General features: G+C 41.4%; 1 protein-coding gene and 1 long non-coding RNA gene across 4 annotated transcripts in view; one reads left to right on the top strand and one right to left on the bottom strand.

Moving 5' to 3' along the window:
* LOC132397391 (uncharacterized) overlaps window positions 1–19,832 on the bottom strand; it is a 78,463-nt gene that overhangs the window by 42,689 nt on the left and 15,942 nt on the right. For both annotated transcript variants that reach the window (XR_009513360.1, XR_009513359.1), the window contains exon 2: window positions 6,413–6,559. This is a non-coding gene — a long non-coding RNA (uncharacterized LOC132397391). The remainder of the gene's footprint in view (window positions 1–6,412; window positions 6,560–19,832) is intronic.
* LOC132397387 (uncharacterized) overlaps window positions 1–19,832 on the top strand; it is a 92,332-nt gene that overhangs the window by 69,950 nt on the left and 2,550 nt on the right. Inside the window, exons 15-17 of one of the 2 annotated variants that reach the window (XM_059976095.1) lie at window positions 3,446–3,571; window positions 5,011–5,668; window positions 14,929–16,303. In XM_059976095.1, coding sequence (XP_059832078.1) covers window positions 3,446–3,571; window positions 5,011–5,668; window positions 14,929–16,303 — 2,159 coding nt within the window. Of the gene's footprint in view, window positions 1–3,445; window positions 3,572–5,010; window positions 5,669–14,883; window positions 16,304–19,832 lie in introns of both variants that reach the window. The other variant, XM_059976094.1, reaches the window with a different exon arrangement.

The raw sequence follows: 19,832 nt of genomic DNA, 5'->3' as shown, positions 1-19,832 counted from the left end.
TTTTTTCCTTCGACTGCAGTTACCGACTCCGTGTCGTAATTTTAGCGCTGCGTGTAGCACACCGCTACAGTATCATATTTTACTGCCATTATCTTTCCCAATTTCTCACTTAGCTGTCCTGTTCAGTGAGGTAAGTGATTCCATTTATGCAATGGATGATCATGTCCTAATGCCCTCTGCTGTAGCATCACAAACCAATTAAATTTTGGAATGGTGGGGAATTTGGCACTTTCTTAGTAATTTCATGAGTCTGATATCAAAGAATAGTTATGGTCCTTTAGTATTATTCCCATCTCTAAAATATGGAAGGATGTGGGTTCTCATTCAGGTTAGAGTATAAGAACATAGAGGTCATGTACAACATTATAAAACTTTGATTAATCCTTTTTTGCTTGCCTTTTCTTCCTTCGAGCTAGAGTGCTACTTTTTTTCCCTGTCTTATGGGCATATGGTTCCTTAGGGTTGTTATAGACAGGGGTAGTAATGGGGATAAGCTCACAGTACCTATTTAATGCTCCCAATGGTGTACCTCCCAAATAGCCTTTGACAACCGATTCTAGCTCCTGGCCTTCACATGTGGCTGAGCTACTGAGCCTGGTGGAATTGTTTCTACTGACAGGAGAAGGAGCAAAGGTGGATTACTGGTACCTTAAAACAAGTCACTTTTGGCAGATAGGGCTCATCAGCTGAGGTTGGCAGCTCATCTAGAAGAAGGAAAACTCTAATCTCAAACCTTCACTGCCTTGTGGCTATACCCTCTCATGAGGAAGGCCTGGGAATAAACCCCAAGAAAAACTCTGGAGTTAGAGTCACTTTGGCAGTGGTACATAGAGTTCATTACAGACTGGCAACATCTGTGATGCCACTAGTGCCAAGTTGTATCTTTCTCTGCCATTCCTTTGGATTCATCAGCTGTGTGGACAAAGGGACGCTGCTGCCTATCTTGTTCTCCATATCGTAATGCCCTGGTTTGCATATCACGTAGACAGCTAGGGCACAATATCCATGGTCAACCCCAACCATTAGAGGCCTCGATATGGGCATATGTCAGCCGGTCCTCCAGCTATGGAAGTTCAACTCTATGCAGGAAATTGCAGAACGTATTGATTCCTGCAAAAGAGGTTACCATTCTACGCAGGTGAGTTGTCAGATTTTCCCCAAACCAGATTGCCTAGATGAATTTTTAAAATTTATGGAATCCAATTCCACTAAATTTTAAACTAGTTTGTCTGGATCATTACAATTTATTCTGATGTGCTTAATGAGGGGCTTACATCAAATCAGCGTTCAGTTTGTTAGAATACAATACCTGTACTCCTGACATTCGATGTGGTAATTACCAAAGGGTATATGTACAGAAAATAATGGTGTTGATAGCAGGGAGGATATTCTTAAATTACACAATGATATTGATCTACTGGTCATTTACCAGGGGTAACGGCATGTGGAACTTAATCCCAGTTTCTCCCATTTTGCAAGATCTAAAAGTGGAGCATTTTGGGTCCCATATCTAAGAAAGATATGTTGGCATTGGAGATGGTTCGGAGGAGGATTATGCAATTTATCCCAGGAATGAAAGGGTTAACATATGAAGAACGTTTGATGGATGTTCGAAGAATTGGGGGATGGGAGGTGGGGTCTCATTGAAACCAACTGAATTTTGAAAGGCCCAGATAGAATGGACATGGGGGAGAATACGGGACCAGAGGACCCAGCCTCAGAATAGAAGGCTCTCCCTTTAAACAGAGATGAGGTTGAATTTCTGAGTCTGCAGGTGGTAAATCTGTGTATTTCATGCCACATACAACTGTTATTGAGTATATTTAAACCGAAGCTTGATAGTAAGAGTTATGGGGAGAAGGCAGGAAAATGGGTTTGAGGGTCAAAATAAATCAGTAATGATTGAATGTAGTGCAGATTTGATGGACCGAGTAGCCTAATCTGCTCCTGTGTCTTATGCTGTAATAAGGATGTGAAGGACACCATGAATAGTGAGGCTCCATAGAATATTGTGCAACAGGAGAAACTTCAGTTTGCCATTCATAAACCCCTAAATAGTGCAGCACGGGTAAATAAACATGAAGGAGGCATACTAGATGTGGGTCTCCATTCACCAGGCCATAGAATACTGGGGCTTGGAGGTCATATACAGCATCATATAGAATTTGATCAGTCCATTTCTGGGTAGTTCTGGTACCGTGCTATGGGAAGCAAATGAATATGCTGGAGATGGTACAGAGGAGATTTGCAGGATATTGTTTGGGATGAGATGCTTCAGCTATGAGGAGTGATTTAGATGGGCTTAGCTTGGTTTGTTTTTCTCAGCGATCTGATTAAAAATGCAAAATTGAAGAGGATGGAGTGATTCTTAGTAACCATCTTATCACCTGAGAAGATAATGTCACAACATTTTAAAAAAAAAATCTAATAAGATGCGGAAGGCTACAAACTAATTATTGGTAAATAAGATTAGTATGGTTGATGGTCAGCTGGACATTGTGGGCCGAAGGGGCTTTTTGACTTCAGTGTTGGCGGGAGTTGAATTGGAGCCTAACTTTCCACTTGTTTTCTTTCTTTATATTGTCCTGTTGTTTAGTGACATTCAAGTAATTGGTAGCTTTGTAATCTGAATTGTCCAGGAGCATTTAGTCTACATTTTATGGAGCTGAGTGGGTGGGTTCCTGTGCAGGAGTGGGTCTTCACTGTTTCATTTCACTTCCTCTGCATCTTCATCAGCCTTCCTCCCACTGGGTCTCTCTCAAACAGCTTACAGCATAAATGCTGCCTTTGGTTGAAAGTGGAACCCAGTGCTTGTCACTCTTTAAGGCAAGGTGTTCTTGAATCAGCTCGGAAGTATTGTGAACTAGCATTGCTAGGACCAGATTCCAAACTAAGATTTGTGGATAGTCAACCGTGTAGTTTAAATCATTTTGTTATTTAACAAAAAAGCCTAGGATGTTTGGAAGTGGCACATTAGGCATTCCAAGATTACCTGCATAGGTTAATATGATAATCATGTTACATAGTTCAAAATGAAGGCCATCGTAAAACTGAATCCGTTATTTTGTGTATTGTCAACCTGATGAATAAAATGGTATTCCATTAGATATGACTGTCTTCATGGATGTGACTCACTTTGGTGAACTTTAGTTTTAAATGTTATTTGCTTACCTTCTATTGCTCCCACAGTTTCTTTTCTGTACATTGGGTGTTTGATGGTCTTTTTTTATGGATTCTATTGAGTTTCTTTGTTTCACAGCTGCCTGTAAGGAAATTGGTCTCATGGTTGTACATAGTATACCTGCTTTGATAATAAATGTAGTTTGAACTTTGAGTTTGGCTAGAACCAGAATAAGACCATGAAGGAGGGGGAAAGTTTTCAATCATCAATTGTGGTTTTGATTCTACCTGTAAATGCTGAATCACACTCTTGTCTCACCTATAGCAACATCCAGTCAGTGGTTCACTCACAAGTTCTGAAGTTGTTACCCAGTCTCAAACTCCTGGTGTATCAGGGCGGATTGTTATGGAACCAATACGAAAAAGGTTTCAGCAGCAATACCGGATGCAGGTATTCTGAATTATTATTATTATTATAATTATTAAAATCATCTAGATGTTTTACAAAGACCAAACAAATCTGTAACTTATTCTATGGAATAGTGTTTTTCATTTAAACAAATTGCAGTTAATTTTGTCAAGCTAATGTGATCTGGAAAAATCAAATGGCACCATTGCAATGCCGACAAGTTTAAATGACTAGTTAAAATTAAGTCACTGGCATGTAGCGTACTGATATATTGCAGGATGCATAAATGATGGCTTGGCATTCTGTCCACTGAATCAACTGGGGATTCTTCTTTTTCTCTCTCTTTTTACATGCAGGAGTATGTTATTGAGTTCTTGATTAGTAAAGGCATCAAAGGTTACAGGGAGAAGGCAAGAGAATGGGGTTGAGAGGGAAAATAAATCAGCCATGATGGAGCAGACTCAATGGGCTGAATGGCCTAATTCCCCTCCTATGTGCCATAGTCTTCTGGAAAATGCAAAAGTTTCTTGTATTTGCAGTGCTAAAGATGAGCTGACAGTATTTCTTGGAAATGTTGTGAATGGAAAGATTCATACAGTCACATTCGGAGATGCTCTTTCGATGTTTATAGTCAGACCCACTATTGAGGCAAAGTAATGAAAGTTTTATTTCTCCCCCTTAAAACCAAATTAAATCTAAGTGTATTCCATTCCTGAAAGTTAACATTTCAGTGAGTGTGAGTTTTCCAAAATTGGGTGATGGTCATTTGGTCCATGCTCTCAGGGACCAATTATCCCTTTCAACATATTCTCATCTTCAGCCTGTTCTCCCTCCACGTTGGCCCATCAACTCCTATTTAATTTCTTTTGCTATTGGCCTGCAGTTGGGTAATTTACAGATGTCAATGAACCTAGTAGTGTGTCTCTAGAATGTGAAGGAATCCAGAGCACAGAAGGAAGTGCACACGTTCACTGAGACGATGTGCAAACTCTGTACAGACAGCACCCAGGGCTGGGTTCCATCTGGAATCCTTGTTTTTGTTTTGGTATAAATATGTTGATTTTAATTTTATATTTAGAGATACAGTGCAGAACAGGCCCTTCTGGCCTAATGAGCTGCACTGTGCAGTAACCCACCTATTTACCCCTAGCCTAATCACAGGACAATTTTACAATCATTAATTAACCCAGTACGTCTTTGAACTGTCGGAGGAAACCAGAGCACCTGGAGGAAAGTCGCGTACTCATTGAAGGGTTTACAAATTTTTTATGTAAGACTCCAGGATTGAACTCCTAATTCCGACACTCCGAGCTGTAATAGTGTTGCACTAACCACTACGCTACCATGGTGCCCCATTTTTAAACTGCGCTAAACTATTTAAATCTGCCAAAAAGAGATGTTCTGGTGCAACAATATTTTTTTAGAAATTTGATTGTGCTTGTTTCTTACTTCAGAAGTTTTCCTGTTGTTTTTCCTTTTAGCAACTGATGTTGATGAATGGAGCAGGGATCTCTGATACGGCGTGTTCCAGTTCGGCAAGTTTACAGACACACGGCCTTACGTCTAATGGTTTTGGAACAGTGCCACCTCACACTGAGGTGCCTACCAGCTGTACCGAACCTCAAGCACCAACACATTCCTCCATGTGTAGACCAAATAGGCCTCTGAGTCAGGGGCTTCCGCAGACTGAGGCAGAAATTCCTGGTTCCCATTCAACCACTACTATCCCATCAGGGCACAGCAGTGGAGGAGCAGCTGAACCATCAACCGAATCAAGTAAAGATTGCCATGGAACAGTGGATTTAAATCAGATTAAAGAACCAGTAAGGTCTGGATATTTGTACAGTTCCAGTCAACACTTTGAACACAAACTACCAAAAGCAAAACCTATTCCTGTATCATCTCAGGGAATGTCAGTGGAACACACAGGACTTGATATGCAGGGCCATCCATCGACATTGAACAATTCAATACTCGGATCTGGCAGTCCTGTCCAAAAAGAAACTCCACCCAGTACTTACGGAATTTCTGTAAAACTCAGTGAATCACTGCCAGTTAAATCTCAGATGCAGACTTCTGTTTTTAACACTCCTACCTGCAGTCCTCCTGACCAAACTTCTCAAAGACCACCTCTTAAAGGTAATTAGTTTTAATAGAATGTTGCAAGAATTGGCTGTATCATGAAATATGATTGATCATTAAATATTTCTAGTTCTGTGTTTCAACTGACAAAATATAATGAAGTTATTTGGTATGAAACATTAGAACATAGTACATTACAGCACCATACAGACCACTATGTTGTGCCATTCTGCTCAAAGATCAATCTAACCCTTCTCTCCTACCTAGCCCTCCATTTTTCTATCATCTATGTGCATACCTAAGAGTTTCTTAAATGGCCCTAATGCAGTGGTTCTTAGCCTGTGTCCACAGACCCCTCAGAAGGTATCTGTCTATCACTACCCCTCAGAATGTGTTTCATGCATTTTGCACTCTGTGTGCAAAATAAAACTTGCCTCTGACACTGCTCCCCTCCCCACACTTTCCTCCAATCACTTTACAATTATGCCCTCTAGCATTAGCCATTTTTGCCCTGGGGAAAAGTCTCAGGCTATCTCTACCTTTTATCATCTATCAAGTCACCTCTTATCCTCATTCTCTCCAAAGAGAAAAGCCCTAGCTCACTTAACCTCTTACTGGTAGGTGTCTTATACCCTCTCTAAAGCTTAAGGTTCTGTCATGTCCTCTTAGGCTTCTGTTTAGCTCCCTGAGTGTCTTCACACCTATTTGATCTTTAAGTTGGCAGAGTGGAGTCTATAGTGTTTCCAAGGTGAGTTGAGAAACTTTTGTAATAAACATGTCTTGTGCAATACCTGGCATTACCTCAGAACTGGGATCCCCATTACTATCCATGTCTCACTGCAAGCCTGTTGGCAGTTTTTATTGGGAAAACGATAGCGTTGAACTACTTGAGTGGAACTGAGTGAGGAAAATTCAGCTTCTAGCTCCCTTGTTCAGACTTGCCAAACTCTGAAAGACACAAACAAGAGAAAATCTGCAGATGCTGGAAATCCGAGCAACACACACAAAATGCTCATCTAGGAAAAGTGTACAGTCAACATTTCAGGCCAAAACCCTTTCGCAGGAGATCTGTAAGGTCAACCCTTAGCTTCCTATGCTCCAGGACAAAAAGAAAAACCCAGCGGAAGCCCTCCGGTCAGAGTATTACCCTCTTGCACCTTTGAATCAGAACAGCAAGTCACATTGGTAGACTCATGAGGGGCATGAATAAAATGAATAGCCGATTTCTTTTCCCAAGGGTAGGGGTGCCCAATACAAGACGGTTTCAAAGTGAAAGGAAAGATTTAAGGTGCTGAAGGGCAACTTTTTCTATATGGGCTGAGTATATGGAATGGGCCGCCTTTGAATGTGCTAGAGGCAAATGCAATTAGTGTTTGGACATTTACAAAGCTAGGAAAGGTTCAGAGAAATTTGGGCCAGATGCAAGCAAATGGGACCAGACCAGTTATCTTGGGCCTGTTTCGTTTTTCCATGCTGCATCGCTGTATGACTTGCTAGCTGTTTATGCCTCATTCTTGCCAAGTTGCTCCAGAATTTCCAACTGGATTAGACCATGAGATACAGGGGCAGAATTAGGACCTTTGCTCCATCGAGTCTGCTCTGTCATTCTGTCATGGGTGATCTTTTCACCCACGTTTTAGACTGTAAAATAGAGGAGCAGAAGTAGGCCATTTGGCCCATCGCGTCTGCTCCGCCATTCAATCATGGGGCAAAAATCCATTTCCATTTCTTCCAGTCATCCCCTACTCCCCTGCTTTCACCCCATACCTTTTGATGCCCTGGCTAATCAAGAACCTATCTATCTCTGCCTTAAATACACACAATGACTTTGCCTCCACAGCCACTCATGGCAACAAATTCCACAGATTTACCACCCTCTGACTAAAGTAATTTCTCCACATCTCAGTTCAAAAAGGACGTCCTTAAATACTGAAGTCATACCCTCTTGTCCTAGAATCCCCTACCATGGGAAATAACTTCGCCATATCTAATCTGTTCAGGCCTTTTAACATTTTGAATGTTTCTATGAGATCCCCACCTCATTATCCTGAGCTCCAGGGAATACAGCCCAAGAGCTGCCAGACGTTCCTCATACAGTAACCCTTTCATTCCTGGAATCATTCTCGAAAATAAGGAGCCCAAAACTGTACACAATACTCCAAGTGTGGTCTCACGAGTGCCTAAAAGAGCCTCAACATCACATCCCTGCTCTTATATTCTATACCTCTAGAAATGAATGCCAACATTGCGTTTGCCTTCTTCACCACCGACTCAGCCTGGAGGTTAACCTTTAGAATATCTTGCACAAGGACTTCCAAATCCCTTTGCTTCTCTGCATTTTGAATTCCCTCCCTGTCTAAATAATAGTCTGCCTGTTTATTTCTTCCACCAAAGTGCATGACCATACACCTTCCAACATTGTATTTCATTTGCTACTACTTTGCCCATTCCCCTAAACTATCTAAGTCTCTCTGCAGGCTCTGTTTCCTCAACACAACCCACTCCTCCACCTATCTTTGTATCATTGACATACATCGTAAAAAGTAGCAGTTCCAACACCGACCCCTGTGGAACTCCACTGGCAACCGGCAGCCATTCAGAATAGGATTCCTGTATTTCCACTCACTGTTTTCTGCCAACCAGCCAATGTGCTACCCACGCTAGTAACTTCCCTGTAATTCCATGGGCTCTTATTTTGCTAAACAACCTCATGAATGGCACCTTGTCAAAGGCCTTCGGAAAATCAAAGTACACCACGAATACTGAATCTGTTTTGTCTACCCTGCTCTCATCAAAGAATTTTCCCACATTATCTCCCATAACTGGCGGGGATGACGGCACAGCAGAGATGGCTGAAGTTTCTGGGAATAGTTCACAAGGCACAGGATAGATATGTCCCACAGAAGAAGATATTTTCAAATGGCAGGGTAGGCAATCGTGGCGGACAAGGGAAGCTAAGGATTTCATAAAAGCCAAGGAAAGGGCATATAAGGTAGCAAAAGTGATTGGGAAGCTTTTAAGATCCAACAAAAGGCAACTAATAAAAAAGCTATAAGAAGGGAAAAGGTGAAATATGAGGACAAACTAGCCAATAATATAAACCCACAGGCTTGCATCCTTTGGTTTAAGAAATTCCTGCTCGTCTCCACTCTGAAGAGACATCCCTTTAATCTGAGCTGTGCCCTCTAGACTATTACTTCCCCACTATAGGAAGCATCATCCTCATGTCCATTCTATCCAGGCTTTTCAGTGTTCAGTAGGTTTTTATGAGAACCATGCCCCACCTCATCTTCCTGAACTCCACTGAGTGTGCTTGTAGACATCAAACACTCCTCATAGGTTAAAGCTTTTATTCCCAAGATCGTTCTTGTGAACCTCCTCTGGACTCAGATTTCTAAGATCACCAGTACTGGGCCCGAAGTTATTCACAGATTCCAAATTGGAATTGGTTTATTGGCACATGAACCAAGGTACAGTGAAAAAGCTCTTGCATATTGTTCACACAGATGAATTTGTTAGTGCATTGAGGTAGTACAGTACCTTATAAAGTCTCAACGATATATAAACAAAGAAGATTCTGCAGATGCTGTAATTCCAGGATGACAGACATAAAATGCAGGAGAAATTCAACATGGAGAAGAATAAAGAGTTGATGGTTAGGGCCAAGACCCTTCATTGGGACTGGAATGGAAAGGGGGAAAAGACGAAATCAGAAGATCGACTCTTCAAAATCAGAAGGGCCTCGGCAGTACATCCTTGCACTTATATTCTAGTCTGAATGGAATACTAGGCTGTAGTATTCCTCCCATGAAAAATAGATTTCAGCTTTGAAATACCAGCTATGGGGAAGAAGTCAAGGATGCAGAAAGTATTTACTGGAATAGTGTTTGCAATAAATAATTTCAGTTCTGAGAAACAGTTTTTCCTCAAAGACCAAAGAAATTGTGGAAATATGGCAAGGGTTTAAAATAATGAGCTGCTTTGATTAAGTAAACAACAAGAGATTTTGCAGGTGCTGGACATCGAAAGCAACACCTTTGTCCCCCTTTGCCCGCACCTCACTGAGTTGCTGAAGAGACATCAACTGGCTTGACTTCAGCATTCTTCTGCCCTCTTCATATCTTACCCTCTCTGAATGCACTGCCCTCCACTCTATGAATCAAACCTGCAGACAAAGTGGGTGTTGTTGTAGTCTCTCTGACTCACCTCTACTTTGTTGAAGCTAGGTGGCAACTCACAGACACCACCTTTTACTTACCCCTTTGGGGGAAAAAAAACCCACCGGGACGGGACCATCAGGTCATTGTCAATCACAAACATGAGGAAAATCCTCCAGTATTTTGTGTGTTGCTCAAATTTCAATTTCAATACCCAATCCCATTCTGACATGTTGGTCCATGGTCTCCTCCTCTGCCACAATGAGGTCACTCTCAGATTGGAGGAACAATAGCTTCTGTTCCACCTATTTAGCCTCCAACATGAACATCGTTTTCTCCAACTTCTAGTAATTTTCCTCCCTCTCCCTTCCCTCTTCTGTTCCCACTCTTGTCTCTCACCTCATCTCACCTGCCTATCGCCTCCCTCTGGTGCCCCTCCTTCCCTTTTTCCCATGGTCCACTCTCCCTTCCGATCAGGTTCCTTCTTTTCCAGACCTTTACCTTTTCCACCTATTGCCAACTTCTTACTTCATCCCCCCCTCCTCCCACCCATCTTTACCTTCTAGCTTGTACTAATTCCACATTTCCCCCCTCCCCGCCACTACCTTTTCTGGCATCTTCTCCTCTCCCTTTCCAGTTCTGATGAAGTTTCTCGATCCAAACCTTCAACTGTTCATTCATTTCCATATGGATGCTGCCTGACCTGCTGAGTCCCTCCAGCATTGTGTGTTTGTGTATGTTGCTCCGGTGTAAAGGAAATTGGTTTAAATAATTGACAGAAGGGATGTGGTTTTATTTTCTTTTACTTTATTGACAGTTCCAATTAGACTGGGTAAGAGCCTGGTAGAAACAGGTTCAGTACTAATTTGTATACAGAGTTGCAGGATAGAGATTTGCAAGGCAACAGCGATATAGGACAATTGGATGATTCTCCAAAAAGCTGCTGTTGTTTCAGTCTGATTTTATGTTTTCTAAACCATTTAAATCTTTTAGAATCTTACTCAGGCTCCCTTTAAACTTTCTGCAATTCACACAAAATTCTGGAGGAACTCAGCAGGTCAGGCAGCATCTATGGAAGTGAATAAACAGTCGATATTTTGGGCCATCTTCAGAACTGCAAAGGAAAGGAGAAAGTGCCAGAATAAGAAGGTTGGGGGAGGAGGAGGAAGACGAGCTAGAAGGTGATAGGTGAAGTCGGGTGGATGGGGGAGGGGTATGAAGAGGAGCCAGGAGATGATAAATGGGAATGGCAAAGGGCTGGGCCATCCTCAAGAAAGGAGCCTCAGTTGGTTCGGTGTTTATCGAGTGGGATAATCTCAAATGAGTATCATTGTAAATTTGAATAGGAATAGAATTTTCTTTGTTGAAGTGTTTCTTTAGTACCATTACTTGTCCTAACCAAATGAAAGAAGAATTAGGTTAGTGGCTAAGCGCACCACTGGAATTTCTCACTTGAATTCATGCTGTGGTTACTAATTTCATTTTGGGTTCAATTTGTAACGTTAGGGTAGGGTTGGCCCAGCCCAGCCCACACTTCCAGGACGTTGAATTTGGCATCACTAGAAGATGCAGAACAGCTCTGCACAGTATCCTCAGTGGTTGACTAGGTTACTGGCGCTTGCTCCATGAGAATGTAAATGAAAAATGAGTTGTATGCTAACAGAAGCCATCGGTTCTTATTCATCATAAAAGTATTTGTCTCTTCACTCAATGCATTTTTGTATTTTTTTTAAGAAAAAAAAGTTTCATTACAGATCAGACGTGAAAGTTATACATTTTCATTATTATACATGTTTTAAAGTAACTTGAAATTGACCTGTATCTGTACCCTCAGTATTTAAATTATCCAGTTATGGATAAAGAGAAGACTGTACCTTGTGCTAAATCTAGGAACAGTATTAGGCAGGAGCTGGTGAGTGTAGATTGGGAGCTGCTGGTTGAGGAGTTAAAGCTATAGAATCTTAGAAAAGTACAGCACAGTAACATGCCCTTCAGCCCATCTAGTCCATACTAAACTGTTTAAACTACCTACTCCCATCGACCTGCACCAGGACCATAGCCCTCCATATCCCTCTCATCCGTGTACATATGCAAATCTCTTAAACATTGAAGTCGAGCTTGAATACACCACTTCTGCGGCAGTTCATTCCACATTCTCACAGTCCTCTGAGCGAAGAAGTTTCCCTTCACATTCCCTTTAAACTTTAAACTTTTCACCCTTCATTCTTAACCCATGACCTCTGGTGGTTGTCTTTCCCAAACTCAGTTGAAACAGTTTTTTTTTTGCAAATACCCTATCTATATACCTAATCATTGATATAGATGACAAACAGACCCAGCATCGATCCCTAGAGAACTCCACCTTAGAACTTGTCTTAGAAGGCAGCATCCATCAAAGAACCCTGCCTGCCATTCGAGCCATGCCATCTTCTTGTAGCTTCCCATTAGGAATGAGGCACAGAAGTTTAAAGTCATGTCCAAAGCCCAACATGATCATGAACAGCCACTTCTATTGTGCACAATTTATGTTACATTTATGCTTTGCCAGTGTTTCTGCTGCAAATAAAATTTTCATTGCACCTGTGAAGACAAGTTTGTCCATATGACAATAAGCTCAAATTTGAATGTGTGGGAGTTGGTTAAAGGCCAAGTGGCTAGAATTCAGGACCAACATGACACTATGAGGAAGGAAGGCAAGAATGGCAAAGTTCAGGAACCTTGGATGACAAGAGCTTTTGCAAATACAGTCAAAAAGAAAAAGGGAAGTTTATAGAACAGCCATATGTTTAAGAAAGGCAGTGGAGACAAACAAATCATTGGCCTGTGAGCCTTGGATCAGCGGTGGGGAAATTACTGGAAAAGTCTTTTGGGACAGGATGTACTCACATCTGAAAAAAAACAAAGTTATTAGGGACAGACAGAAATGGCTTTGTGCAGGGCAGGTCGTTCAAGATTGTTTAATGTCATTTCTAGTGCTCATGTGTAAAGGAGAATAATAATTGTTACTCCAGATCCGATGCAGCATAAAAAAACACAGTAAGATAAAGAATATAATAATAATAAAACAATAAATAGAAATTCATAAGATAGCTTATGTACATTGATTGTATGTCCATAAAGTGACGCTAGGCACAGGAGTGTCTGTGCATGAGGTGAATGACAAGAAAGATGAAGTAGTGGTGGTTGGTCTTGTTGAGGGGTGGATTAGTGGGTATAGGTGTTGATCAACCTTACTCTTTGGGGAAAGTAACTGCTGTTGAGTCCCAAACAAGAGAAAATCTGCATATGCTGGAAATCTGAGCAACACACACACACCGCTGGAGGAACTCTGCAGGCCAGGCAGCACCCATGGGGAAAAAAAAATACAGTTGACGTTTCAGGTTGAGTCTGGTGCATTCTCACCTGGATGTTACATAGCCTCCTCCCAGATGGGCGTACGACAAACAGTACATGAGCAGGGTGGGTGGGATCTTTCAAGATGTTACTGGCCCTTTTAGGCATCTTTCTGTATATATGTCCTTGATGGGCGGGTAGGCTGGTGCCAGTGATGCAATGGACAGTTTTGACAACGCCTTTAGAGCCTTCCTGTTTGCCACAGTGTGCAGTTTCCATGTCATACAGGGATGCAGCTTGTTGGGATGCTCTCTCTCTAGAATGACTTGAGTATACATGTGCATTTCTTACCAATTTGATGGTCTTTTTGAGGTTGTTAAAAAATTAATGAGATTTGAATAGTGAATACTATACATATGTACTTAGTAAAGCTCCCAACAAGATCCCTGATGGTAGGATAACCTAAGTCACATGGGATCCATGCAGATTTAGGAGATTGGATTTAATTTGACTTGGCTGTAGAAAATATATTTTAAAAAGGCACATTGGAGGAAGAATGCTATTTGACTGGAAGTCATTAACCACAGGTCAGTGCAATGACATCTGTTGCTTTGTGATATATGTTCATTAAAGATTAAAATTTAGTTTTTCCCTATAAGCCCCAGGTCAATGGGGATGGGAGAGAGAGAGAGAGAGAGAGAGAGAGAGAGAATGATTCCAATTGCAATTGCCTGTTCAGAAAGGGTAGGACAAGGGAACATGTACCAATCCTTAGAGGGACCAGAAATGGAGCGAATGAGCAATTTCAAGTCTAACCTGGTCCCGTAATATAGATACAGCTATAAAGAAGGCTATGTCTCATGAGGAGTTTGAGGAGATTTGATCTGTCACCTGAAACATTTGAAAACTTCTGCAGATGTACCATGGAGAACATTCTGACCAGGCTACGTCACCATCTGGTATGAGGAAGCTACTGCACTGGTTTGTAAGAAGCTACAGAAAGTTGTAAAACTAGTTAGCTCCATCATGAGCACTAGCCTCTATGTTATCCAAGACATCTTCAAGGAGCGGTGCCTCAGAAAGGCGGCGTCCACTATTATAAGGACCCCATCACCCTGGACATGCCGTCAAGAGGGAGGTACAGAAAGAAGCCTGAAGACATACAATTCACAAACAGCTTTTTCTCCTCTGCCATCCAATTTCTAAATGGACATTGAATACGTGAACACTACCTCACTTTTTTTTGTGTTTTTGCATGATGTTTAACTATTTTATATATATTAAGAATTGCATTGTACTGCTGCTAAGTTAACAAATTGATTGTTATATTAAACCTGATTCTGATTCTATTCTATTAATTTACTTGTTTTCTTGAGAAAACATGGTAAAATATGAACAAGTGTCAAATTTAGTATATCTTAAAAAGGGTCAGGGAAATATTTATCTTTCTAAAAGAGAGATTATTCATTGAAAATTAAATTCTGAGCCTAACTTTATTGGATGAACATTAAACTAGTGCATGTATTCTCCAGGCCCTTCTCTAAACCCTTTCCTAAAGTACCCAGAAAGCTGACCTACACCAGTTTCTATTTAAATCAATATAAATTACATCCTGTTTTTAAGCTTTGACGTTTGAACAATGATAGAACTCCAAAATGTAGCTTTCTCTACTTGAATCTTATTTTAAATGTATAATATATTGGAGTAAATTTAGCTTCTTAAGATTAAGATTGAATTATACCATTTCAGTTCTTACACTTTACTATCTTTCAACCCCTTAAGGTGCACTGCTAAAACAGACTGCCTACACTACTGTGTTTCCTGCAGATCAGCATCATCACTTGAAGAACAAGGACCTCATTTCAAATGAAGTCATTCCTCGAAATACCTCGGCAGCATCTAATCTACACTGGCAGGACTCTTTCCTGGAGAGCGGTGAATTGGAGAGACTTGGTGGAAATGTAGCATTTAAAAAGGAACAGAAAAGCTGTGGTAACAGTGCATCTGGGGAGAAAGACTCGGAGAAAAGACGCGTCAACTCTGATGCACATAAAGAGTTGGTCAGGACAGAAGCTGAGCTGAAAAATAATCTCATCAGTCAGAAAATGGAACGGCCCAGTTTGCCTTCAGACAAATGTGAAGCTGCATCTCTGCAGAAGTGTTCTACTGTCAGTGAAAAACGCAGCACAAAAGACCCAAAGTCAGTGGAAAATCTCAAACTAAAGTTACCAAATAATGCAAATGCTCTTATGGATTTGTCTAATGGCAGCGCTGAAGCAGTTGGTGGCATGCACCAAAGGAACCCAGCTGTTCTCACCCACCCTGAGACCAGGCACCAGTTCGGACCTGTGCCAGCCTACATGCACTATCTGGGGTGTAGTCCTGACAGCCTGCCACCAGGCCATTCATTTGGACAGCATGCTTCCCCTTTTATGTTGGTTCACCCAATGCAAGGTCAACCCTCCCACTTTTACCAGCATCCCACACCTCAGCAAATTGCCACCCAGCTAAGTAGTCTTAACTACCGCCCTCAGCAGTCAGTTCACTCCAGTGTAATACCTGAGAGAGGTTACCTTTCAGGGCAGTCTCCTTTATACGGCCAGTCCCCGCTCATTTTCTTACGAGAAGGCAGCAAGCAATCGCATGCCCATCGGAAGGACAGAATTGATAGATTTTCCAACCAGCTAATTCCTGAAAGAAATGAGACCAAACCTTTGCAAGAAGCTTCAGTAAAGAAGCTAAAAACTGAGGCTGATGAGAGGAGAGTTCCAACATCCAAAATGGAAGACAATAGTGCAAAAGCTAACAAGCAGGGTAGACAGCAAGAGTGTTCAGATCTCCATGTCCAAAATGCATCTCAAAGGCAGCAAGTTATTCATTTGGCTTCTACAGCTTATAATAGTCAAATAACTAGTGGAATTTATTCACATCAAATTCCACATCCTGCACTTTATGCTAATGCCCCATCACATAATGTACAGAGGCTTCCTTATGGCCAGGCGTACAATCCACAACTTCTCCGTGTACATTCAGTAATAACTTCAACTTCCAGCCACATGGTACCCCCTCCAGTGATGAACCATGGTCCTGTTGGAATGCAGTTGTTCAGTCAGTCTGACACAAAGCCCTGTCCCTACCCTGGAACTGTAATTGTACAGAGACCACAGTTCAATGCAAGTGGAGATCTCTACATGATGAGAAAGTGAGTTTAACTTGCAGTATCTTTGAAATGTGATATAATCCTGATTAAAATAGAATGCTTTCAATAGAGTGGTTTCTTGAAAATAGAGGCAAGTGATTGATTATATTTCTTGGAAACATCATCTGTTCCTTGGTCGTTGGGTCAAGATTCTGGAAGTCCATGTTTAAAGGCATCTCAGGAGTGTCTTTGCAAAAGTGACAACAGTGTTTTACAAATATAACTCACCATTGTGATCTTGAGGGCCATTCAGAATGGCATTAATGCTGATTCTTCATGAAAAAGAAAAGCTGCTTTTCTTTGCTGGTTCATTTATGTTATACAAAGAACTTGTTGTGCCGTATTAATAGAGTTGAAAGAAACCTATCTGCCAGGTTTTAATCAAGTGATTCCTTTTTGTCACCTAACTTTCCTTAAGAGGCATTTGCCTTCTATTTTATCATCAGAAAGTTCTGCTAAAGCCCACCCAAGGAAGTAAGTGGGGGATTAGGATTGTTGAGATTGCTTGAAGAGTCATTTCAGATTGAATGGTCCTCTATAAGAGAATATAATATAAGAAATCTAGCCACTGAATTGGTACAACACAAGGGTGGCATGATAGTGTAGTGGTCAGCAGAATGATGCCCTTTTGTACAGTATGATAACTTGTTTCCTTTTATTGGGTTAATAGAGTTGTAACATATAATAACAAAAATTTAATTTTATAGAGCTTTTCATCGCCTTGAGCAATGTTTGACATTTACACCACTTTTCTATGCTCTGTGTGTTGCGAACATTGTTCAAAATTAGTTGTGGGATTTTTCTAATAATTTTTATCATTCACTATCAATCACCAATGTCTAATGATCCTTGCATGTTCCTTCCCTCAGTTTAAAAAACTACCTAACTAACACCCCTCTACTTAGCCCAGAATGGTTCTCATGAAGTCATGGCTGAATTGTGGCCTAAACTCTATTGACCTTCCTTTTACCCCATATCTTTTAATGGCTTTCCTGAACTAAGTCCTCTCTCAAATTTGAGATTTACAGCTGCCACATAAGGAACAGAGTCCAAAGACTTTGAATGCAACTTCACTTGACCAACCTGGCTGTGGCACCTGGTTTTCCTCTACAGATGAAATTAAATAACCTGGTAGATAATTTGTGGTGGAAACTAATATTCTGATAGCATAAATAAAAACTGCTAGAGGAACTCAACTGGTCAAGCAGCATCTGTGGAGCCAGAGGGATAATTGATATTCAAGGTTGAGGCCCTCTATCAGGACTGAGTGTATTATGAAGTTATACAGCAGGGAAACAGGTCCTTCATCTTAACCTGCCCATTCCGCCAAGGGGTCTTCCTGAGATGGTCCCATCCCGCTAAACCTTTTCCAACTTGCGTAGCCTCTTTGTGGCGGTAGAGGCTATGCACCGGCATGTTGGAAATGGGGATGGGAAGTAGAATTAAAATGGGAGGCCACCAGGAAATCCCTCTATTGTGGCAGACATTACTAGATTACAGATCCAGAGACCTGAACTAGTTATCTGGAGACAAAGCAAAAAGTTGGGGCAATTTAAATCCAATAAATGAATAATTAAAATCTCTGCTTGCCCAGTTTGGCCTTAAGATCCCACACTCTCAGCAATGTGACCAAACCTGAAATCATTAGTTAAAAGGCAACTAGGACTACACAATTAATAAGTGTGAATGAAAACAATTCTATTATAATTTGGGCAACTTTACATATGAAAGGAGCCAAATCTATTTCCATGTATAAACAAAAGCACATTGTAGTGGATGCCAGGAATGAGAAAATCCCCATTATATTTATCCTTCAAGGGACAGCAGGATGTTTTAACAAATCAGGGCTTGTCAAATAATGAATAGACAAGAGTACCCCTTAGGACCTGAATAGTTTTCAATAGAACAATATTCCTGCCCTGTTATGAGAATGATCCCGGAAACCAAAGGATTAATGTATGAGGAGTGCTTGGTGGCTCTGGGCCCGTAGTTGCTTGAGTTTAGAAGAATGGGTGGAGGGAAGAAGCTGTCTGATTGAATCCTATAGGATACTGAAAGGCCTAGATAGAGTGGATGTGGAGAGGAAGCTTCCTTTGGTGAAGGAAGTCTAGAAGTAGTGGGGCACATCCTCAGAATATGAGGACATCCCTTTAGAACAGAGAAGAGGAGGAATTTCGTTAGTGGTGAATCTGTGGAATTCATTGCCACAGACGGCTGCTGAGGGCTAGTTATTGGGTTTATTTAAAGCAGAATTGATAGGTTCTTGATTAGTAAGCGGATCAAAGGTTACAGGACAAAGGCAGGAGAATGGGGTAAAGAGGGAAAATGTCAGCCATGATTGAAAGATAGAGCACTCAATGGGCTGAATGGCCTAATTCCGGTCCTATGTATTGTGCTTTATTTGGTTCTATTCGTCAACTTCCTTACTTAACAGATTCCAAAACCAGCAGCCATTTGTCTCCACAAGGTCTTCAAGCCTCTAACTCTCCCTCCACCCTCCATGGTCCAGCTGCCCTTCATCCCACTCCTCAGTCTGGTTCCACCCACCACCTTCTAGCACCTGTCTTCCTCCTCTTATACTGGCCATCTCCCCTTTACACTGGGCAGGTTATTAGATAGGAAAGGTTTAGCAGAGAATGGGGAATGATAAAGGGAATGGTGGAAGGAGGAAGAAATTACCGGAAGTTAGATTACCCCAGGTCAGAGGTCTTCCTCCTCCCCCCCCCCATTCCCTTTATCATTCCTCATTCTGACTCCCCTTCTCTTCCGCTTCCCTGCCCATCTCCTCCCTCTGGAGTCCTTTCTCATATGGTCCACTCTTAACAGTTCCTCCTTCTTTAGCTCTTTACCTTGTCCACCTATACCTGCCCAGATTCACATTTCATCACCCACCTTCCCCCTCACCTGGCTTCACTTATCACCTACCAGCTTGATCATCTTCTCCTCCCCCACCTTCTTTTTCTGGTTTCTTTCCCTTAACTTTTCAGCCCCGATGAGGGGTCTCGGTCTGAAATGCCAACTGTTTGTTCATTTCCATAGATGCTACCTGATTTGCTGAGTTTCTCCTGCATTTTGTGTGTGTTACTCTAGCAATGCCTATGTTCATCTGGTATTAAATATAGTATATGATATGTGTTTGTTTTAATGTGTGAATGGAGGAGGGAGCTGAAAATGTTACAACATTCTCCAGCAGTGCAGTGATTCAATGCCAATATAAGATTCATGGATCAAACAATTATTTATTGTTTGGGGCGGCATGGTAATGAAGTGGTTATTGCATCGCTTTTGAGTTCTCCCTGTAACGATGAGGTGTTTCCTCCAGGTGCTCTGGTTAATTGATCACATGGGTGTAATTGGCAGTGCAGGCTTGTTGGGCCGGATGTGCCTGTTACTGTGCTGTATCTGAATTAGAATTAAATAATTATAAGCCTGAAGTGAATATCATCTAGATTTGTTGAAAATCCAAAGAAATTATTGCATGAGGATTTGTTCTATCTGTACCAGTGCAAAGTATTATAATGGGACATTTTGG

The sequence above is a fragment of the Hypanus sabinus genome, chromosome 7 (assembly GCF_030144855.1).
Source record: "Hypanus sabinus isolate sHypSab1 chromosome 7, sHypSab1.hap1, whole genome shotgun sequence".
Classification (NCBI taxonomy): domain Eukaryota; kingdom Metazoa; phylum Chordata; class Chondrichthyes; order Myliobatiformes; family Dasyatidae; genus Hypanus; species Hypanus sabinus.
The sequence above is the reverse complement of the archived record's forward strand: the minus strand, read 5'-3'. Positions and strand labels throughout refer to the sequence as shown.